Genomic DNA, 19,396 nt, shown 5'->3' with positions numbered 1-19,396 from the left:
GGCGTAAGATGAAGGTTTTGGTCATAGCCATTGAAGCCCTATGCTTCAGATTGAATCATAAGTCGCACTTTAGATTAAACAATAAAAAATTAAATCTACCGGAATTTGCGTCCACAGAGAGAATTAGTATCTGAGTGGACAGAGTATGTTAGTATGAGTACGTTATTCCAAAAAACCAAAATATAGAAATCTAGAACAGTAATATTGAAAACAACGTCACGCAGAGATAACGTTTACGGTTTACTCATGCACTTACATCGTGACATTCACGGGTATTTCCATCAGTTTCCTGGCGAATAAATCAGATTCATCCTGAATTCTTACGAAGTCTACTAAGAATAGCTGATTAAACAATTGGGAGCAACTGTCACAAATGCTGTTAGCTGAAGCCTGAATTTACGTGCTCTTTAAGTGCTACTGTTCTACCCTCCCCCACCAAGAAGAACCAAATGATCATAGCATTGAACCTGTCTTCTCACCCCACCCCTACCCCCTCCTTTAAGGTTGTGCGCGCTAGGCTGCTTTTTTAAGGCTCTAAGTTTTAACAATGATATCTTTCTTTTCATAGTTAGTAGTCGGTTATAGTGGCTGTGTGAAGAGGAAAAAAAACAACAGAAAAACCCACGATGACAAACACATATAAACATGCCTCTAGCCATAAATTTAACAACGTTAAGTAACAATTTTATGTAAGCAGCTCTTTTCTCCACTAGGACAAATCACAACACTGTGAACACCACATTAACAAGAAATCCCCACCTTGTGATGTTTCTTTTTGCTCTCTCAAGGCTTTCATTGCTGCTACAACTCCTCGAGGAACTACAGTTGTATCAGTGTCTGCTTCCTTCACGATGAAATGGAACTGTAAAAAATATATATATATATCTCGATAACCGCATTAGAACGGACAGGGAGTGTGCGTGTTCGTGTTCTTGTTCGTATTTCGGCGTCTTCGTTAAGTGTGTACCGTAACAAAGGTTACTTTGCGCAATCTGGACTTTTTCAAGCTTTCTACGAGGATAACGATGAAAAGACCGCTCTACATCATATAGCTCTTGCAAAAATATGAGTAATTTTGGAGATTTCGTTGGGTAAACAACTAGGCTTAACTTATCTTAAATTCATACCCCTTCCAAAGGCTTTTATTTTTATTTCCATTTTCCACTCCATTTTTTCTAGGTCTTTTTTTTTCTTCATGGCGTACCTGTAAACTAGCTTTTTAGCTGAGAAAACCGACCACATTTAATACACTGATTAATTGATTGATTTTGAAAATGTACGGTGACTTTTTTTTTTCCATTGTGTATTGTGGCCTGATGAATTCTTTAGCGTGTGTAAAGATCAATGATGACATATCTATAGAGGTTCTTTTCAATGTTCATCCTTATTGCAATTTCAATCAATCATTTGATGTGTATAATTCATTACCTTAGCCTCTCCTTTACCACTTTTCTTGATACTCGATTGTTTTCCATCGGCTCCCTCAATCACGTAACTGGGAAGAGAATGCCTTTTGGTAGGGTCGTAATTCCCTGCTTTGGTTCTCATCGCTACTGCTGGGAGTGGTTTGGTGTCAGCTCCTGCAGCTGTTTTCGCGGATGGTGGCGGTTTAACTGTAGTTGGAGCTTGCAATAAGGGCTTGTTTTGTTCATTCGTCTGGTGCTTAGCTTGTGTCCAAAACAAACCCTTCGGTTGAATAGTGGCAGGCTTATTAGTATCTGAACCAACCGTTCCACGTGGAAGTTTTTCATCAGCTGAGATAATGTTGAAATTGGACCCAGTTAAGATTGTAGAGCGAGGCCTGCCTCGCGTGACTCCGCTCGGACCACTTGTTTGGTCACGCAATTTAGCAGGGCTTGGCAAATCCGAACGTGAACCACCATCTGTTGTGTCTTCAAGATCTTTGGAACTGCTTTGTGATGTGGAATGTTTGGATGAGTAGACTATCTCATATTTAGTTGCACCAGGTTCTGTTTTCTTTGTCTCTGGAGTACTAACTGATCTTTCCAACTTAGGGTCAGGTTTACCACGTTGATGAGAGGACAATTCTCCTTGCGGTAACGACGAAACTCTGACAGCTGAGGGTTTCGCCACAGCAGGCTTACTTGGGACAGGTGGTGCTGGCTTTGAAGTCTCCTCGAGTTCAGTATTACTTCTCACTTTCTCTGTCACTGAAATCGTGCTATGAACTGAGGTTGCGGAGTCTACATACGATGTAGATGGGGAAGTTGATTGTTTTGGAGCTAAGGGTGATGGTGAAAAGGACTTCACTTGAAATTCAATCGGACGAATGCCCTTTTTACCTTGCGCATCAAACGACACAGGTTTGAATGCCGACCCCCACATCATGGGCTTCTTCTTGGTGGTGTCGGTTCCAGGCCCCATCCAGCTCCGTGGCCTCTCCACAGCTGTATCTGGATTTCGCCTCAGCAACAGATTCGGTGGCTTCGCGGAGACTTCCGCTTTGACTTCAGACACGTTTGATTTCTCTGCTGCCTTGGCCGCAGATGAAATGAAACTAAGGTCAGCTGTAAGATCGGAGTAGCGTCGGAGAGGAGGAACAGTAAAGGGTGGTGGTTTGGGAAGGTCCGCGGGTTCAGTTTTGGAGCTGTCAACTGGGGATGTTCCAGGAGATGGCGAGAAACCATCAGAGGAGTAAGAGGAACTAGATTTTCTTGATTGGGGTTCTGTTGTTTTGCCCTTGACTTGAACAACTTGGCTTTTGAGATCTCCGGTTACAATACCTGCTGGCATACTCAGTGGTCGCTGAAGTTTAGAAGAAACGTCTACAGGACGCTTTGTAATGTGCGGCTTGGCTATTTGTACAGACCCAGTATCCACTTGTACATCCGTTTGTGTCGCAGAAAATGCCTGTGCAGACTTTGGGTGTCGTTCTTCACTCAATGTATCCGAGGCAATTACCGTTTGCGCCTGGACGGCCACTGTGCCTGAGGTAGAAAGCGAGTTGACTCCGAACATTTTCGTATCCGGTGAAGCTGGACCTTTGGGCTCCTCAGACGGCGAAAATCCAGAGTCAGTTGATCGATCGCTGCTTAATGCAACAGGGGAAGGCAAAGTGGACCCACGCGGTGAAGTGGCTGGCGGAGATGATGACGGGGGGCGCGGTAGTTCAGGAGATTGTCTGAAGGATGTCAAGTCCAAGCTGAGCTCAGAATTGGGGTTCACGTGTGTCGTAGAACTACCCTGAATAGATGGTTGCCTCTCTGGGACGACGTTAACCTTCTGCACCGGCTGCACGGTTTTTACTTCACCGGTAGATTTTTCAGTTGTTTCCATCTTGAAGAGCGCTTCATAATACTCGTAATCTGACGACTCTACTTTTTTCATCTCAGACACGATAATATCTTCGGAGAAGGGGTCCTTAGTTTGGACTGCGGGAGTTGCGTCCTTATAAGGTGTAGGAAGTGCCTTGTTCTCTAACTTGTTGAAGTTAGGGGAAGAGGGCACCGTCTCTTCATCTAGCTTCTGTAGTTTTGTCTCTAAATCTTTGAGCTTATCATCAGGAGAGGAGACAAGTTTGGTTTCTGGAGTAACAAGGACTTCTTCGACCATTTCTTTCCTTTCTGTTGATACAGTTTTGACTGGGGTTTCTTGAGCAGTTACAACTTGTCGCACCACAGAAGCTACCCCGTTGCGCATGCTCTGTGGAGGGTCAGTCGGATGGTCATCCTGATCCTCTTTAAAAGAGGTAAAACACATTTGAACTTCCGGTTTTGACTGCTGAGTAATGACCTCTTCAATAGGAAATGTTTCCACTTGCTCTAGTAATTCAGGTTTAACTTGCTGATCCTGTTCAACTGGCGGAACGTTTATATTCGGCCTCGAAACCTCTACGGATGAATTGATTGACAAGGGTCCAACCTGTCGAGTGTCGACTTTGAATTCTGCTTCTGTGACAAACGCAGTTGGCTTCATGTTTGATTGACGTTTTTCCGGTATCACGGGTGACTCTACCTTTACAACAACTGCGTCGGGATTAAAATCATTATCTTTCACAAGGTGACTTGGCTTAGCTGGTGCTTCCGGCTTTTCGGAGTTAAGAGCATTTTCCTTTAATTGTTTCAGGCTGACATCTAGTTCCTGTTTTGCAGCTTCTGCGCGGGTATTCCTCCGGAAATCAAATGCACCCTCGGCCTCTTTGATCGGCTGGACTGGTTTGGCTTTAATTTCTGGTTTTTCAGGTTTGGCATGATCAAAATTTCCACGCTCTACTTGTGGGTCTGGCCTCGCAAGTTCGGTATGAAGATTGACTGCTGCCGGCGCAACTTTAACTTCTGCTTCTTGGATTATAGTCACTGGCTTTTCTGTTACGGCTGGCTTTTCAGCTTTAACCTGTAGTTCTGGTTTTGTAGGTTTAACTTGAAGAGCAGGTTTTGCAGGTTCAGCTGATAACTCTTGCTTTACATCTTGTGTCCGCGGTGGCAGCGAATATTGTTGTGCGTTCACTCCGGCCTCAACTTGGATTTCTGTTTCTTTGGAAATAGAAACCGACCCCCCTTCTGGTTTAACCGGTTTTATAATCGTGTTTGAAAACTGTTTCGATCCAGAATGTTCACCTTGTTTAGAGCTCAAATTTGTAACGATGACTTCGTTGGTTTCGACTTGGCCTGATTCCTTCATGTCAATAGCTCGTGATGTGAGCATGTCTTTGTTCTTATCACAGAATACACTCCTCTGCGGTCCCAAACTTTGCTTCTCAGTCACCGGTGTTTTTTCTGTTTTCTCGATAATTTCTGGAGCTGTTGAAACACCACCGTGATTATCGACTCTCTCTTGAGCTATTGATGTATGAAGAACATCACTAACACTTGTTACAGTTTTTGTCTCCACAGCCTCCTTATCAACGGAATACTCCGAATGATTTTCATCCACAGGGGTATTTTCTTTTGTATTTACGTCAACAACCACCCACCCATTCTCTGTGTCCTTGGATACCTCTGAAGGTATTGTAGCATTAAAAGGTGCTTGCGTTTCGTCCATCCAGGGAAACAAACCTTCATTAATGTAAAGTTTCTTCTGAAACTTTTCTTCCTTAGGCTGCCCTTCTTCCTTTTTAATTTCTTCCGAATTTACGAACTCCTCAGGGGGTGCCACCGTAGGATTAGCAAACTGACAGGGAGGGGTTAGTGGCCATGTTTCAAAATCCGCCGGTGGTGGAATGGTACTAACCATATCCAAACTAGACCCAGAGTCAGGATCCTCTCTGTGCCCTAAAGGAAAATCATTCGCCTGATCTAAAGGAGGAGTTATGGTAATGCTCTCGGGGCCCTGATCGAACCCTGAATTGTGATTCTTGACGTCATTCTCCGAGATCGTTCTCACTGTCTGAGCTTCAATTACGGGAGGAGGGACGTCAACGAAACCTGAATTAGAAACCACCGCTGGGGGTACCCGTGGAGTTTTGTCGGCGTTGAGCTGCTTGGCGTCCAGTGAAGACTCAGGCTCGGAATAAAGCGGTGGAGGTGGAACTACAGGGAATGCCTCTTGCTCAGGAACAGGCGCTAATGAAACTTCAGGTTTTGCCTTTGTCGTCGAATGATCTTTACTCTCCTGCTCTTCGTCAGGTCCTGCCTGAATAGCTTGAGCCCGCGCATCATTGACACCGTTAGCAGCGAACATTCCAATTTCATGCATTCCAATGAAACCGTTCATTGTCACAGGAAAGCCATCAGTGACCGCAGCCCCTGGAAGAAAAGTCGTGCAAAGTATTAGAAAAAAAAGGATAGAACTGTATACATGTTTATCATATGTCAACAACCCATGAACTAATATCTTTTGACGAAACCAATTACTCCATATGTTTGCGTAGCATTTATCTACTGGATTCTCTAGCAACTCGAGTAAATTAACCTCACAGAAGCACTCAGCCCTTCGGGGAAAAGGGAATAAAAGCTGAGTTTATGAGGACTCCAAATTTCACCGTGGATCTATTTATACCCAAGATTTCAAAATCAATTCTGCTGACGGTCTACCTACATTCCTTATGATGTACATTCTGAAACTTTCTATTGCTTGAGCTAAGCAGATTTCCAGGACTTCCCAGTATCTGAGGTATTTTTACAGGACTTTCCACTCCTGGAAAATGTCAAAACAAAATTCCAGGACTTTTCAGGTTTTTCAGGACACTTACGAACCTTGTGTTGGACATTCGATTATTTCTGAGGGCGATTCTGGCGTAATGCATGTACCAATAGTTCAAGGTTGAGAAATTTCTCAATAACCTATCTATTTACATTTCCTTATTTACGTTTTGCCTCTAACCTTCCAATATGTCAGCTTCAAGATCAGTCAGAGGTCCAACAGGGGTTTCACACTCGTCAAGGGGAGGCGGTAACTCGTCTGGTGGGGGAGGAGGGATAAAAACAGGCACACCTCTCCAGTTATCCACCTCATCTTCTTCTTGATTGTCAGATCGATGTGTTTTCAGATTCAGTGACAATTGCACACGATCTGGCCTCTGTGTGATTCCCTTGTTTTGTTCCAAGTGAACGCTCGCGTCCTTCTCTCTTTTGTCTTCCGATACGTCTTTTCCACCCTGAGACCCCTTCTTAGTTAATCTAGGCGCCGGCTGAGGGGGAGGGGGCCTGTCGGGCCTAGGAGGGGCAGGTCTTTTCTTGTGACTCGGTTTCAGTTTACCATCATTTGCGGCCGAGACTTGAAACGTGGTGGAACTTGCCATTGAAGAAGGGGTCGTCTTCACAGCAGCGCCATTGCCGTGGATATTCGTTTTATTTTCAGAGAAAAGCGCCTTAGGAGCGGCGGGGCGCGGAGGAGGGGGGGCTCTGCGCCTGCGTTTTGTATCTGGCGTTGACGTCTTAATGTTACCATCAAATTCTGGAGAATCGTCCGATTTTGAAGAGCAGACGCTCAGTTCCGGAGAAGAAGCGTACATTATATCGCTCCTCTTCAAAGGGCTTAAGGGGAGCTCTTTAAGTGCATCGTTTGACACGTTACCAGTCTGGTTTTTGAGAGGAGTCACTGATTTGGAAGACCCAAATGGTTGCGGTCGTACTGGCGGCTTATTCGTGCTGGAATGTTGATTAGTCACTCGTTTCATCGAGGGCGGAACACAACCATTAGACGGTGAGTGCTCTTGTGTATTCTGCAACAATTACATGATATTGTTTCCTTCGGTCAGCGAGCAATTAAGACTGGTACATCTGGAGATTAGGAGAAATCTCAAAATTTGTTTGTCTCTCCTTCACGCGCATTTTTATTCAATTTATGGGATGATTTTGAATCAACTGGCCACAAGCTCGTGGTCACATGCATTTACATCGCGTCCCTGAGGCAGCTTTTTCATGACAGTGACATGAAAACTCCTGGTTATTTTTTCATAAAGCATTTCAGCGGGCTAGAATGTTAAACCTCCAATCTCGTTGGCCATAAACCGGTCTAGGTCGGTTCGAGTGGGAAAAAACTGTGCTTTTTTTTCAATGAGAACGCTTTGTAAAGATAAATTGATGATGTTCCGGACTAGTTTCGAAGTTTGAGAAAAATTACTCTGTTTGTAAAGTTACATTACCTCGTGTTTATGATCGGAAAGTACTTCTAAGGACTTGCTTCTTGGCGGCGATAAAATCTTGTTTTCCCTGTCTCTCTCGCTTAGTGTAAAATTATCTGCTTCCATTTCATCACCACAGCTTTTCCTCAAATCTAAGGTAACAATGATTTACAAAAAAGCCTGAGATAGTATGCTCACTCCGATTGACGAGAAACTTGTCGTTTATTGTGCTGACAAACCCACAGGCGACACTTTTCCATCGGTTTACTGCCCGAATAACCCTGCTGAGATGTTGGTTAAACCAGCAACAAATGTGTGTATAGACGAGCGAGTTACAAACTTTTCTCGCGATCTCCCGAGGTTACTACGCCGGTAAACTGATGGAAAATGCAGTCTTCCTCTTAAAGAAAGAAATGTCTGTTGTGTTATAGGAAGATGGTGAAACAAAGTTTAGAAAAGAGTATTAGTTACCGTTAAGGATTAGGAATATCTAAGCCTAGACGTACCGATTGCCCGGTTGATAAAGACGAGGTAAGCATTACAGAGAGAATGAGTATAGATTTAGTTTCAAGTATGGAGAAAGTAAGCACAGTTTGAGGTTCATGTAGAATCAGAGTGAGCATGAGGGTTACGATTATCTCGTTACTCAAACGGTGAGTTTCCCACAGTTTAGTTTTCTACTGCTTTTGGCTGATTCCATATAGCTTGGAGTAAGAGATCGAGTAACAGACCACCGACGATAATTGGTCTAAATATCAACCGCCAATCTCACTAGCCAAAATCCTTTATCAGTAACGAACGAATGACATCATTATTGGCAGCCAGTTATGATACACATCATTACTGTGACATCAATGTACTCACGAGTGTTGTTAAGAGGGTCATTAGATGTGGTGTCATCATCAGTTACAGAGCTCTTGGTTATTGTGAGGGTGTTACCGCTGTTACGCCTTAACGCTGGTTTAAGAACAAGTCACGTGTTAGCAAAGGACAGAACAGGTTTAACTTTCATTTGTTTTAAGGCCAGCGGCAGGCTAATTACCAGTCGCTGTTCAGGAAATGAGCCTGCGCTCCTCCTCTGAACCTTCTCGAGAGAAGCGAGGGCTGCATCCGAAAAAAATCGAAATCGTTCCTGGACGAGTGAAGGCGATCACAAGCCATAAGCGCAGAGAGGGACGTTATTTTCCGGCGCTCTATCCCTTACGCGAATCGCCCTACTCGTTAACCTCACGCTTAGCTGCGATCGCCTGAAAAACGTAGAAAATTACACTTGGTCTGCTGGCTACATTTCAAATGGCAAGTTCCTCTCGACAAGAAGATTAGGCAAGGAAAACTAATTGGCCATACGTGTTGGCAAAGATAGGTTTTCATGAAAAAAAATTACTAATGCGATAATAGAATTTTCCTAAAGCCTTTTACCATATCCTTGACAATTCACCCTCCGTTGGCAAGGCATCTAATCTAACAAATTTTTTCTCCGCGATCTTTTTTGCCGACAGGAGGATTTCTTGGTGGAAAACTTGTAAAATTCGAATATTTAAACAGCCACATAAAGCCTTTCAAGGGTTTAAATTTTAACAGTAAAGCAGCTGCCGAAAATTCAGCTTAACCCTTAACTTCTCGCTATAATAACTATACATTACTCAGCACAAGGGTTATGAGAATGCAAAAACTTCTCAGGAAGAAGTTGTTATCTTGATCCAACACCAAATTCTCTTAACTAATTTGTAAGAAGATTTGTAGCAGGTACAGGGAGAATTGACACTCAGGAGTTGAAGGGAGTCGAAGGGTTAATACAGGGATACATAGTGCAATAAACTGAAACATATTTATCACTGACAGTGACTGTGCTTTTGCAAAACTACGTGTCTTACCTCTTTTATCCATTAATCTGACTTGTTTGACTTCAATTTCATTAACAGTGCTGCCTGCATCAATGAATTCATGTTTAAAGTCTATATACTGCAGAGAGTGATGTCGAGGGTTGAGATTTTCACGTGAACAGACACTCGTCACTAGTTGCTTCACAGTCGTGTCAACAGACACACAATAAGACTTCTTTATTCCACTTGGAAGAATAAATTGGAGAATTTTACTCTGTTGAGAAAAGAAGCATTTAAATAATATCTTAAAAGCTGAAAATAATACCTCAGATTTTATTTACAATAACATAACCTTAGACAGGTACCACATTCGTAGCCACTGTCATAGAATCATTCTATAAAGTGGCTATATCATTCTATAAAACTGTAACTATGTGACTTTCATTTATGAAAATTACCCTTCATTTGACTCTGATAGTGACTTCCAATCAGCTTGTTGAAATGTATCCCAGTGTTACTGGAGACAGTTATACCCAGAATACTCTCATCTGGACAAGAACACCCTAGGTCCAACTTAAACTCTTTTGTTTAAGCCATCGTTAAGCCTGTTGTTTAATTCTAAAGTGAGTGAGGCAATCTACATTCCTTGAACAATACACTTGGCTTCAGGGATGTGGACTTCACAGGATTTTCAATACAAGGTAAGTAGCCTACGTGTTGCCGTATCCTCCTTCCCTCCCTGAGGAAAAACGTTTCTCATTGGGAGGGAGATACAGATACACACAGGCTACAAGGTGAGGAACTGTTTATTAATTAGTTTGCGCATTTTGTACCAGGCCACTGAATAGTAATAAATGTAATTATAAACAAATAGATGAAAAAAATCTATATATAAATCTACTATGTTCATTGCTTTTGGCAATTTTTCACATTAAATACTTGTAAATAACCATTATCTGTAAAAATTCACAACTTTGTATGATGAAAGATGTTGTTAAACTTTTACACCCAAACATCAGTACACGTACACGTAAATATTTTTCCATACCATTTCCTATAGTACTAGCAAAGTGAGTTAAAAAAATCAAGAGTCTACAGAAGGCAATTAACTCCTGTGTTCTCTTGAGCTTTGTTTGATTCAACAGTGATACTGTAAGAAGAAATAAGTGTCTCTTAGAGGTTATACAGGCACCAGTAATGGCAACTATTATTTTAAAACAATCACCTCTTCTCCTTTGGTATCAAGTAATTCTTCTACTGATTCATCCTCAACCTCTACATTTCCAGCACTGCTGTCTGACGCCCCCGTTCTAATTATTGCAACTTCCCTGATCTTCAAAGACCCTACAGCTGTACCAGAATCAAATGTGACTTTTCTTCCTCCTGTCCTTGGCAAAGACAACTGATGCTCAGCAGGATTCAGATGTTCTTTTTCACATATCTCTTCAAATAATTCACTCATTGTTAGTCTAAAAGGGATTAAAAACAAGACTCACTTCCTCTGAATTATAAGCAGATTTTAACAGTTATACAGTGAAGCTCTTCATTTAAATTCACATTCTCTCTTCCTTAATATGTTTGTTTAGAAAAATACCAAAGAAAGCAACATTGAAAGGTGGAGGGAGGGAATATGTCTTCCTGTAAACAGTGTGAGAATAACTCAGCCTTTTCCTCAGTTAACCCTTGAACTCCCATGGGTGACCAAGACAGAATTTCTCCTTACATTATCGATACAAAATCAAGCAAAAAAGTGATGAGAGAAAAGAAAAATACCAATCAGAGGATTATTAGTTGATCCAATATCAAATTCTCCAAAGTGACATCAAAAGAATTTTATGGCTGACAGTGAGGAGAATTACTAATGAGATCTTGGGAGTGAAAGGTGTATTACCTGGACAATTTTGTCAAAAAATGTTGATTGTTCTAAAGCTTAGTAGATGAATGCTGATTTGCAGACAGTCCAAAGTCAATCATTCCCTTCCCTTCCTGACTGAAATCCTGTACTTGGTGTCACTGCATCATCCCATTTAACCCTTTCACTCCCAAGATCTCTTTCATTGGTAATTCTCTCTACTACCTGCCACATGTTGTTTATAGTTTTAGTACTGAGAATTTTACTTTGGATCAAATGGTAATCTAGTAATTGACTTTTTTGTATATTCTCATCACTTGAGATTGTATTAACATTTTATGGAGAAATTCTGTCTTGGACACAAATGGGAGTTAAAGGATTAAGAGTGTATGGCTTTGTTTGTGAAAGGTTGACTTGGAATAGATGTTAAAAAAAAAAAAAACTGTAGCTGAGAATTTTCACCAAAGGCTGTGCTGGCTGAATCTAGATTTAGATTTTTAAGTTCCTTGTTTCAAAATAAAAGAGTAACACCTATTGTGATTGGTTAAAATCCACAATAAGCAAAGATTTCCTGTTAAGTAAGTTTTAGTAAAGAGAGGAGGGAGTTGAGTGAACCACCTGGTGTGACCATTACCAGTTACACACCCTTTCTCTGTCTTCCACAAGTATAATCATTAGTTTAGAAATCAAATTAGTTTTCAAACTATGATATAATTTATACAGAAGAATAACTCAATCTGTTACAATAACACATGCACTTACAGTCCAGGAACAGACAGAACTGTGGTTTGTTTATCTGGTAGTTTGATCATAAGTGACACTTTTGTATGATGAATGTTACTTGATGCAGGATCAGACATCTTTTCTATGATAGCCTGTAAACACACAAAATATTATCACATGATTTCATTCTTTTTACAAAGCTGCACTCCTAGAAGAGTAGCAGAGTGCCTGTAAGCTCTTTTCTTACAAATTTGGGGAGCCTAGCTCTTGAAGGCTTTTGTGAAAACAAAGCCATACATTCAACTAAAAAGTCAACCAAAGACAAAAGTTTGTTGCCTCTGGTACCTGGGATCTGATAGGGCAAAGCTCAGGTTTAAGTTCAAAGTATCACACAACTGTCTCTCACAAATCGTCACAGCAAGGCGTGAAATTAATTTTTTTTTCTGATAGCCACTTGGCTCCTAAATTCTTCAAAGTGGTAGCCAATTCAAAAAAAGTTGGTTGCCATTTTGAAAGACAAACAAAACCTTTTTTTTATGCTGTCATTGTTCTAGAAATTAAGATAGGGAAAAGATCTTTGATGTGCTACAAAGTGAACACTAGGATGGATGATATGCAATGTTCAAGCTCACCTAAATTCAAGATGGCGTCTAGTTTTCGATCGAGATGCATGTGCTGTGTTTTGGAAACAAACTTACCAAGGAAGTTTTCCACGGATTTATCTTTGCAAATCTTTTTAATTCCCTATATCTCTAGGTAAGCTTATGATGAAACATTCTAGTGGCCAATTTGGCAACTAATTTTCAGGATTTGGTTGCCAAAGTGAAAAATTTAGTCACATTGGCGCCTGTATTAGGCGCAATTTCATGCCTTGCACAGATGTAAAAATTGTATGTGACACTAAATTATAGTAATAAATGAAAATCAACTGAAAAGCAATAAAAGCAATGATCCAAACAAAAATGATACAAGCCAACCACAGTGCTAGGTGGTTATTTCAAACTTGATATCAGTGCATAACGTACAGTGAGTTGATTGATAATTAAGGAATCAGCACAACTTGTACATCTACTGATACTACACTCATGTTTGAAAAATTTTTGATGGAATTGTTTTTATCTAAAGCAGTGTAAAATCTTACTTTTAGCTTACCTTTCTTTCTGGCTGTTTCAATAGTAGTGCTGTCTTGCTCACAGTAGAAGCCATTCGTTTCACTGTGGTTAAAAACTGTTTATTTATGAATAAACTCAATTAAAAATAGCTCAGTGTGACATCGTAATAAATAGCTAATCAACAAAATTTTTCACTTGCATATCATTTAACTGCTTGTTGTGTAACCTTGCAAGAGGTAAACAAGGGAAGGCAACTTGTAAGAAAGTAAGATATATGATAAAAGATTTGTCATTGAAATCATTGCAATTAAGAAAATTCAGCTGTGTCTGAATCAACATCTATTTTATGTGTCAAAACATGTCCAACATTTGTAAATATAACGTCAAATTTCTTTAAACATTCATTTTAAGTGATTGACAAAGCTCAAAAACAAAACTTTTCTAAACAAAGAGCATACCAATTTGGACTAGTTAATGTGATTGCAATGATCCAATGGTTAAAAAAGCTTTTAACAATGAACAACCTCTCCACACACACAGCTCTGTAATTCCTTTTTGACTGATAAATAACAAGTGCCCACTACTTATTAATATATACACAGCTTGTTAAAAGCAAATTGTAGATCCTTTACTAAGAAATATGTTACTAACTTTGTTATTGTCCATGATCGCCTCTAAGAAGTTTTTGCTCATTTGTCGTGTACCATGCAACAACATATAATTTCTTTTATACCTGCACTTCAGCCAAGCACTTGGCAATTTGAAACCATAATGATTAACTGAAGCATTTGGCAAACACCCACACAAACTAGGCTTACGCTGAACAAATAATTTAGGATAGAAGCCAGTATTTGTATTTCTTTGTGAAAGGCCGTCAAAAAGAATGTCAATTAAGGCTTATCAATCTTACGTTGCGAAGAAATATCACTTCACTATAATTGTTTTACTTCAATATCAAGGTAGTATAATAAGGAAAGGAAAAGGCAATATATCCCTAAAACAATTATATGCTACTATTCCATTTCCTTATCACATTTCAACCAGATTTGTGATTACTTTTCTTAAGTGTCATATCAAGCATTTATATGATCTGAAACAAAGGAGAGTAGAAATCAAATTGATTTGAAAGGTTTTTAACCAAAGAAAAATTTGAGACATCCCAAAATTATATATTGGGGAGGCCGGGATTAAGAGATCTATATTTGTTTTGGAGATAGGATAATTACAATTACTAAGAGTATTTTTAGTTCTCGGAGACTTACATAAATATAAATGACCAAAAGGTGGACTGAAAAATATAGAAGAAGTAGGTCCATTAAAATATTAAAATGTTGTTTTGTAGTTTCTTGACTTTATGATTCTTAATTAATTTCAAAAAAGATTCCAAATTGGTTATAAAAAAAAAAAAACACATTTTCTGATAGCATTCTACTGTGATTTGGAAAACTGGAAAAGAAGTTTGCTCCTACTGAATAATAATAGTTAAGAGATAATTTGGACAAATGGAAATAAACATTCAAATAATTATTTGTGATCCATCATATTTTTTGAGAGAGATACCTGTTCAGCTTGATCTTCTCTCCCAAAACGTACACCAAACATTGATAAACCATCCTGCCATTTGACAAATGTTGAGCTCCTTGCACAAGTTGTATTTGTATTCACTTGGTAATCCATTATCTGGGAAAAAAATTATCACATTCAATTATTCTACAATTAAACTAAAAAGAACTACATTCACCCACTTTACATATTTTCCAAAGTTAACTGTGGTTGATGGAAAAAAAAAAAAAACCCCACCAGTGGCAAAATATGCTGATGTGCATGTTGAAGGAGACAATTAGAGGAATTTTTTTTCATCAGATGATAAATCCTTGATTGTCTGAGCTTGGGCTGGATACTGGCATTGCTCCAAATTACAATTCTCCTTACAATAGCAATAAAATATCAAGCAAACAAGTGATGAGAATAATGAAAAATTTCAACTAAAGGATTATTAGATGATCCAATACCAAATTCTCCAATTTAGCATTATGAGAATCATACAGCAGACAGTAAAGAGAATTTCAAAGAAGATCTTGGGAGTGAAAGGGTTCAAACATTCATTTAAAAAATGGATTACAAGAACCAGAACTGAATAAAAACTAGTAATGGAATATTTATATTTAATTAGCCACTTGGTGTGAAGTATGGCTGAGTTTTTTTATGAGTTGTGCCTTATTTTGAATAGTCAGTTGTGTGAGTCAAAACACAAACAACAAGTAAAAATAATCAGCAATAAAACAAACCAAAATGTTGAATAAATTATTTAGTATACAACTGTTTTACTGCATTTTACATGCATCTCAAAGCAGGAAAAGCAAAGCAAATAGAGAAGTGTAGACCATTTGAACAGGTTATTTTATGGTACAAATAAGTAACTGTCCAATATTGCATGATATTCAGAATCGATTTAGTATAGTTGGGTAACAAGTTATGTCATGCTTGAATTTTCTTGTAGATGCTATTTTAGCACAGATGATGTAATACAGTTGCTACTTTTATCATTGAAAAATAATTCCTTTGTTTATTGAAGTATCAGACAGATCATGGAGACAATAGTAACATCTGTGGAAGTGTCTTATAATACAACATAGTGGCACACAGGAAACTCCAGTTTTGCATTAGATTATACATTTTTCAATTTATTCTTGCAAAAAATTCTTCATTCCCATTGGTGCCAAAAAATTAAACTTTTAAAATCACTTTTGATAATTTAACACCAAATTATTCCATAAGAAGAAGTATCCTTGTAAATAAGTAATGAGAATTTTGGTTGAGATAAAAACTTCTACTTGATAAGTTTGAATATTCCCATCTTGGTTTGCAAACTACATCTGACATTTATACTCTGTCATCTGTGCTACCGCAAAGCAAACAAAAATGATTTTGGAGGAAAACAGCTGTTAACTAAACAGTGGCTTTTAATTTTCACATTAACCTAACCCACTTGCCCTGCTAGGACCAAAACCAATGAATATAAATTATATAATTATTTAGACTTGATGAAAAATGTGGGAAAGGATGCGACATGGAAATTGATCAATGAATGAATTTCAGCCTTATTTAACAAATCAGAGAAGTATCCTTTTAAATAAGTAATGAGAATTTTGGTCAAGATAAAAAATTCTACCAGAGAAGTATGAGTATTCTCATGACATGTTTGCTGGATATTGTATATACATAATATGGAGAAGTTACATCTTCATTACTTCTGAGAGTTAAGGGTTTAAGTATAACTTACTCTACTTGATTTCTCAACAGCAATAATTCTAAATGGCTTGTTTGCATTTCCCTGAACCTGCACAAAGCAAATAGGAATAAATCCATCCACTTCAAGTTTCCAGTCTCTTTCAGTGCTATCTTTTGTGTAAAGCATTCCATAAAATGTTGCTAAAAGTTTGTCTCCAGCATGAGAAAGCAACACTTTCTGCTCCTCCACAGTTTTACTTTGCTCTTGTTCTTGGCCATCAATTTTCTTAAACAAAACAGCTTGTGGTTCTTTGGCTTGGTTGTGTGATTGTTTCAGCAATGTTTTGCCCTGAGATGCACTAAAACTGTGATGAATATCATCCTTTAGGATCTCAACCTCTTCTGGATCACATTTTAAGGCCTTCGGGGGTGGGAGAGGAGCTTTTTGTTTTGAAGTGAGCAACCTAGACACAGGAATACAAATTCAAGTAAGGCAAACTTATTTGTAACTTAATCAAATATTGAAAAAAAATTGACAATAACATATTTGTCTACTTTCAAAAAATTTATGGTCACAATATGAACACTCCAGTGAGCAAAAATGCCTGAAGATTACTTGGCATTATTTAATTGTTTTATGATGATATCACTCGTGACTATAAATATAATCACATAAATAATATTTTCAAAAATTACACAACTTCTGCAGCATACAGAATGGTAGTCCTCTCAAATATTATCCCTTTGCTGTAAATAGCATCATATCTTGAGAGGTCATCTTCCAATATAATTAAGCAGGGAGAGGTCTTAAGTGTTGACATGTGTTTTCTGTGTACTACTTAAAATAACCCTGTTACCTTACATGACAACCATGGGAAAAAAGTATATTAGGGTTAATTTCTTATTAACATTACAAATTGGATAATTGGGATTTTGCATATTTCCTTGGGTGAGATAAAAAAATAAGACTACTGTCTCTACATCTACATTCAGCTTCCTGCAATGGAAATATTGGTTAGCTGTCGTGAGTTATCAGAGTATTGCCTGAATGAGCAAATCTCAAAGCTAATATATTCTTTTAGATGCTCCTAAGGAAATTTGAAGGCAATTTCTCAATAAAGAAAACACTTCTTGCCACAAAAATGGCTGTTGATGGGGATCTGGAAAGAACAAATAGAGCCTAAACTGGGTTGAAACGCCACCATGCCATGAGCTGTCTGAATTTAACATAAGACCAGTTAGCCTTTCCCAATTATTGATATAGTAATGTTGCTGTTTGCATGTGGTGCAGATGTCCTCTTGCCTTTGCTGCACATAAGACAAGAAGCTGAGATGTCCACTATATTTCCTAAATCGATCCAAAGACACTATTACTTCATTGTCAGATAGTTTGGCACAACATCCACAGTAACATCAGTAGGAATGTTGTATGATCATAAGACATCATATACAATTCATTCTTATCAGCAGTGGGAGCAAAAGTTATAAGAAACACCCCTATGACAAATTAGAAGTGTCTGCTTGTCATTCACTGCTTAACAACACAGAATAATCTTGATAAGGACACAAATTTCAGTGGTTTTAACCTGTGAAATCATAATAACAAAAATAACATCTACGATTTAATTATTGCAATGGAATGTTCTGTTCAAATTATAATTTAAGCTCCCTTTGTTTTTTTTTCTTTCTCGGATTCTATTATTTCAAAAGCTTTAGCAACGAAAGCCTTTCTTTTGCAGCAAAGCCGAAACAGAGCACATTTTATGATGCGACTTGATAAACATTTATTTCTCGTAAATATGATAACGAAGTATGTTGTTTTGGTGCCATAATTTCATAGCTTTAACCTTTGGTAAACGCTCCGAAAGGAAAGACGAGGTAAACACTCAACCATCCATAAAAATTATCACGTCTAACAGATTTCTGTGTGTTTACCCTCGCGTAAAAACGAATTACACTTCTCGAAGTTTCAAACATTAAATACCTAATACTACTATTACGTATGCTAGTTTCTTGCAAAAAGTTACGTAGGGACAGTGCTTGTTTATATTAAATTTAAATCTCGAAATTCCAAAAATGTTATTAGCATCATTATTGCCATTAAATTGCTTGTTGTTCTTGCCATCATCATGATACGCCTGTATGTTTTCTCACGATCAAAATGAACTCGTAAGTTTTATCCAGAAGTAATATTGACTCACCAAAAAAGGAAATGTAATGTTCTCCCAAACCACAGCTCAAGAAAAAGCTTAGAATATTGGCACATAGGGATAATTTCAATTCTTGAACAAAGCTAATATATTCATAAACGCGTATTTACCGTTAAGATTCGTGGTTGAAATGTTGTTATGGTTCTATTTCAGTAAAATATTGAATGAAAAGTTTAAACAAAATAAGAAAAAGAACAATTTACGAAAAAAAGGACAATAAATAGATATTTCTGTAGTAATGGTATGAAAGAAGATAACTGCTAAGAATAAATCTTCGAATTTTTCGACTACCGTTTCGAACTTGTGGTTGAAGATAGCGAGAGGCCCCCAGAAGCAGGGTCCATGTTTAATAACCTCGAGTGATTGCTTCATCCATATCTTCTTCAATGATTACACCGGTATCCCTGATCCACCTGAAAATGCCAGAAATAACAAAATCACTTCTCTCCTAAAATACACTGTGCTTTGTTTGCGCAATGTTGAGTTGTCTAAAACAACAAAATGCCCACGAAGTTGACAATCGATTCGCAGCAAGTGAAAATGCAAACTCTCGTCACAATCTGTTGCTATACGTGAAACCACTGCAATTCTGTCACTGAAAGTTTCTGTACTGGAAAGAAATTCAGTCATGGCACTAAACCGAAATCTTTGGCTCAAAATGCGGGTTACCTTGCTAAGATATCTCGTAGTCAGGAACTGACGTCCACTGTGTGAGGAAGGCGGTAATAAATAAAGAACGGCGAATATTTCGCTGGACACGAAAAATCGACCAATCTCAGGCGGCAACACCGTTTCGTGAACAACAATAGCTTTGCACTGTGAGTAAAAGGCCAGTCACGTCTAATTCATTTCTAGAAAAATCTAGAGAGGCATAAAATATGCCTCAGGTTAAGGTAAGATGGAAAGGGCCTTGATGCTTG

General features: G+C 38.6%; 1 protein-coding gene across 4 annotated transcripts in view; it reads right to left on the bottom strand.

The window, feature by feature from the left end:
* LOC131791763 (titin homolog) overlaps positions 1-19,396 on the bottom strand; it is a 21,219-nt gene extending 1,823 nt beyond the window's left edge. Inside the window, exons 1-14 of one of the 4 annotated variants that reach the window (XM_059109142.2) lie at positions 19,146-19,396; positions 18,768-18,889; positions 16,319-16,730; positions 14,596-14,715; positions 13,076-13,150; positions 11,963-12,075; positions 10,574-10,817; positions 9,400-9,622; positions 8,390-8,482; positions 7,547-7,677; positions 6,283-7,123; positions 1,429-5,705; positions 760-862; positions 257-289 (exon numbers count right to left, since the gene is read on the bottom strand). In XM_059109142.2, coding sequence (XP_058965125.2) covers positions 282-289; positions 760-862; positions 1,429-5,705; positions 6,283-7,123; positions 7,547-7,677; positions 8,390-8,482; positions 9,400-9,622; positions 10,574-10,817; positions 11,963-12,075; positions 13,076-13,150; positions 14,596-14,715; positions 16,319-16,730; positions 18,768-18,820 — 6,693 coding nt within the window. In that variant the 5' untranslated portion in view covers positions 18,821-18,889; positions 19,146-19,396 and the 3' untranslated portion in view covers positions 257-281. Of the gene's footprint in view, positions 1-256; positions 290-759; positions 863-1,428; positions 5,706-6,282; positions 7,124-7,546; positions 7,678-8,389; positions 8,483-9,399; positions 9,623-10,573; positions 10,818-11,962; positions 12,076-13,075; positions 13,151-13,686; positions 14,531-14,595; positions 14,716-16,318; positions 16,731-18,767; positions 18,890-19,145 lie in introns of those variants that run through there. The other 3 variants (XM_059109141.2, XM_059109143.2, XM_066173644.1) reach the window with 3 other exon arrangements.

The sequence above is a fragment of the Pocillopora verrucosa genome, chromosome 10, assembly GCF_036669915.1.
Source record: "Pocillopora verrucosa isolate sample1 chromosome 10, ASM3666991v2, whole genome shotgun sequence".
Classification (NCBI taxonomy): domain Eukaryota; kingdom Metazoa; phylum Cnidaria; class Anthozoa; order Scleractinia; family Pocilloporidae; genus Pocillopora; species Pocillopora verrucosa.
Note: the sequence above shows the minus strand (reverse complement) of the source record. Positions and strands in the feature narration are given on the sequence as shown.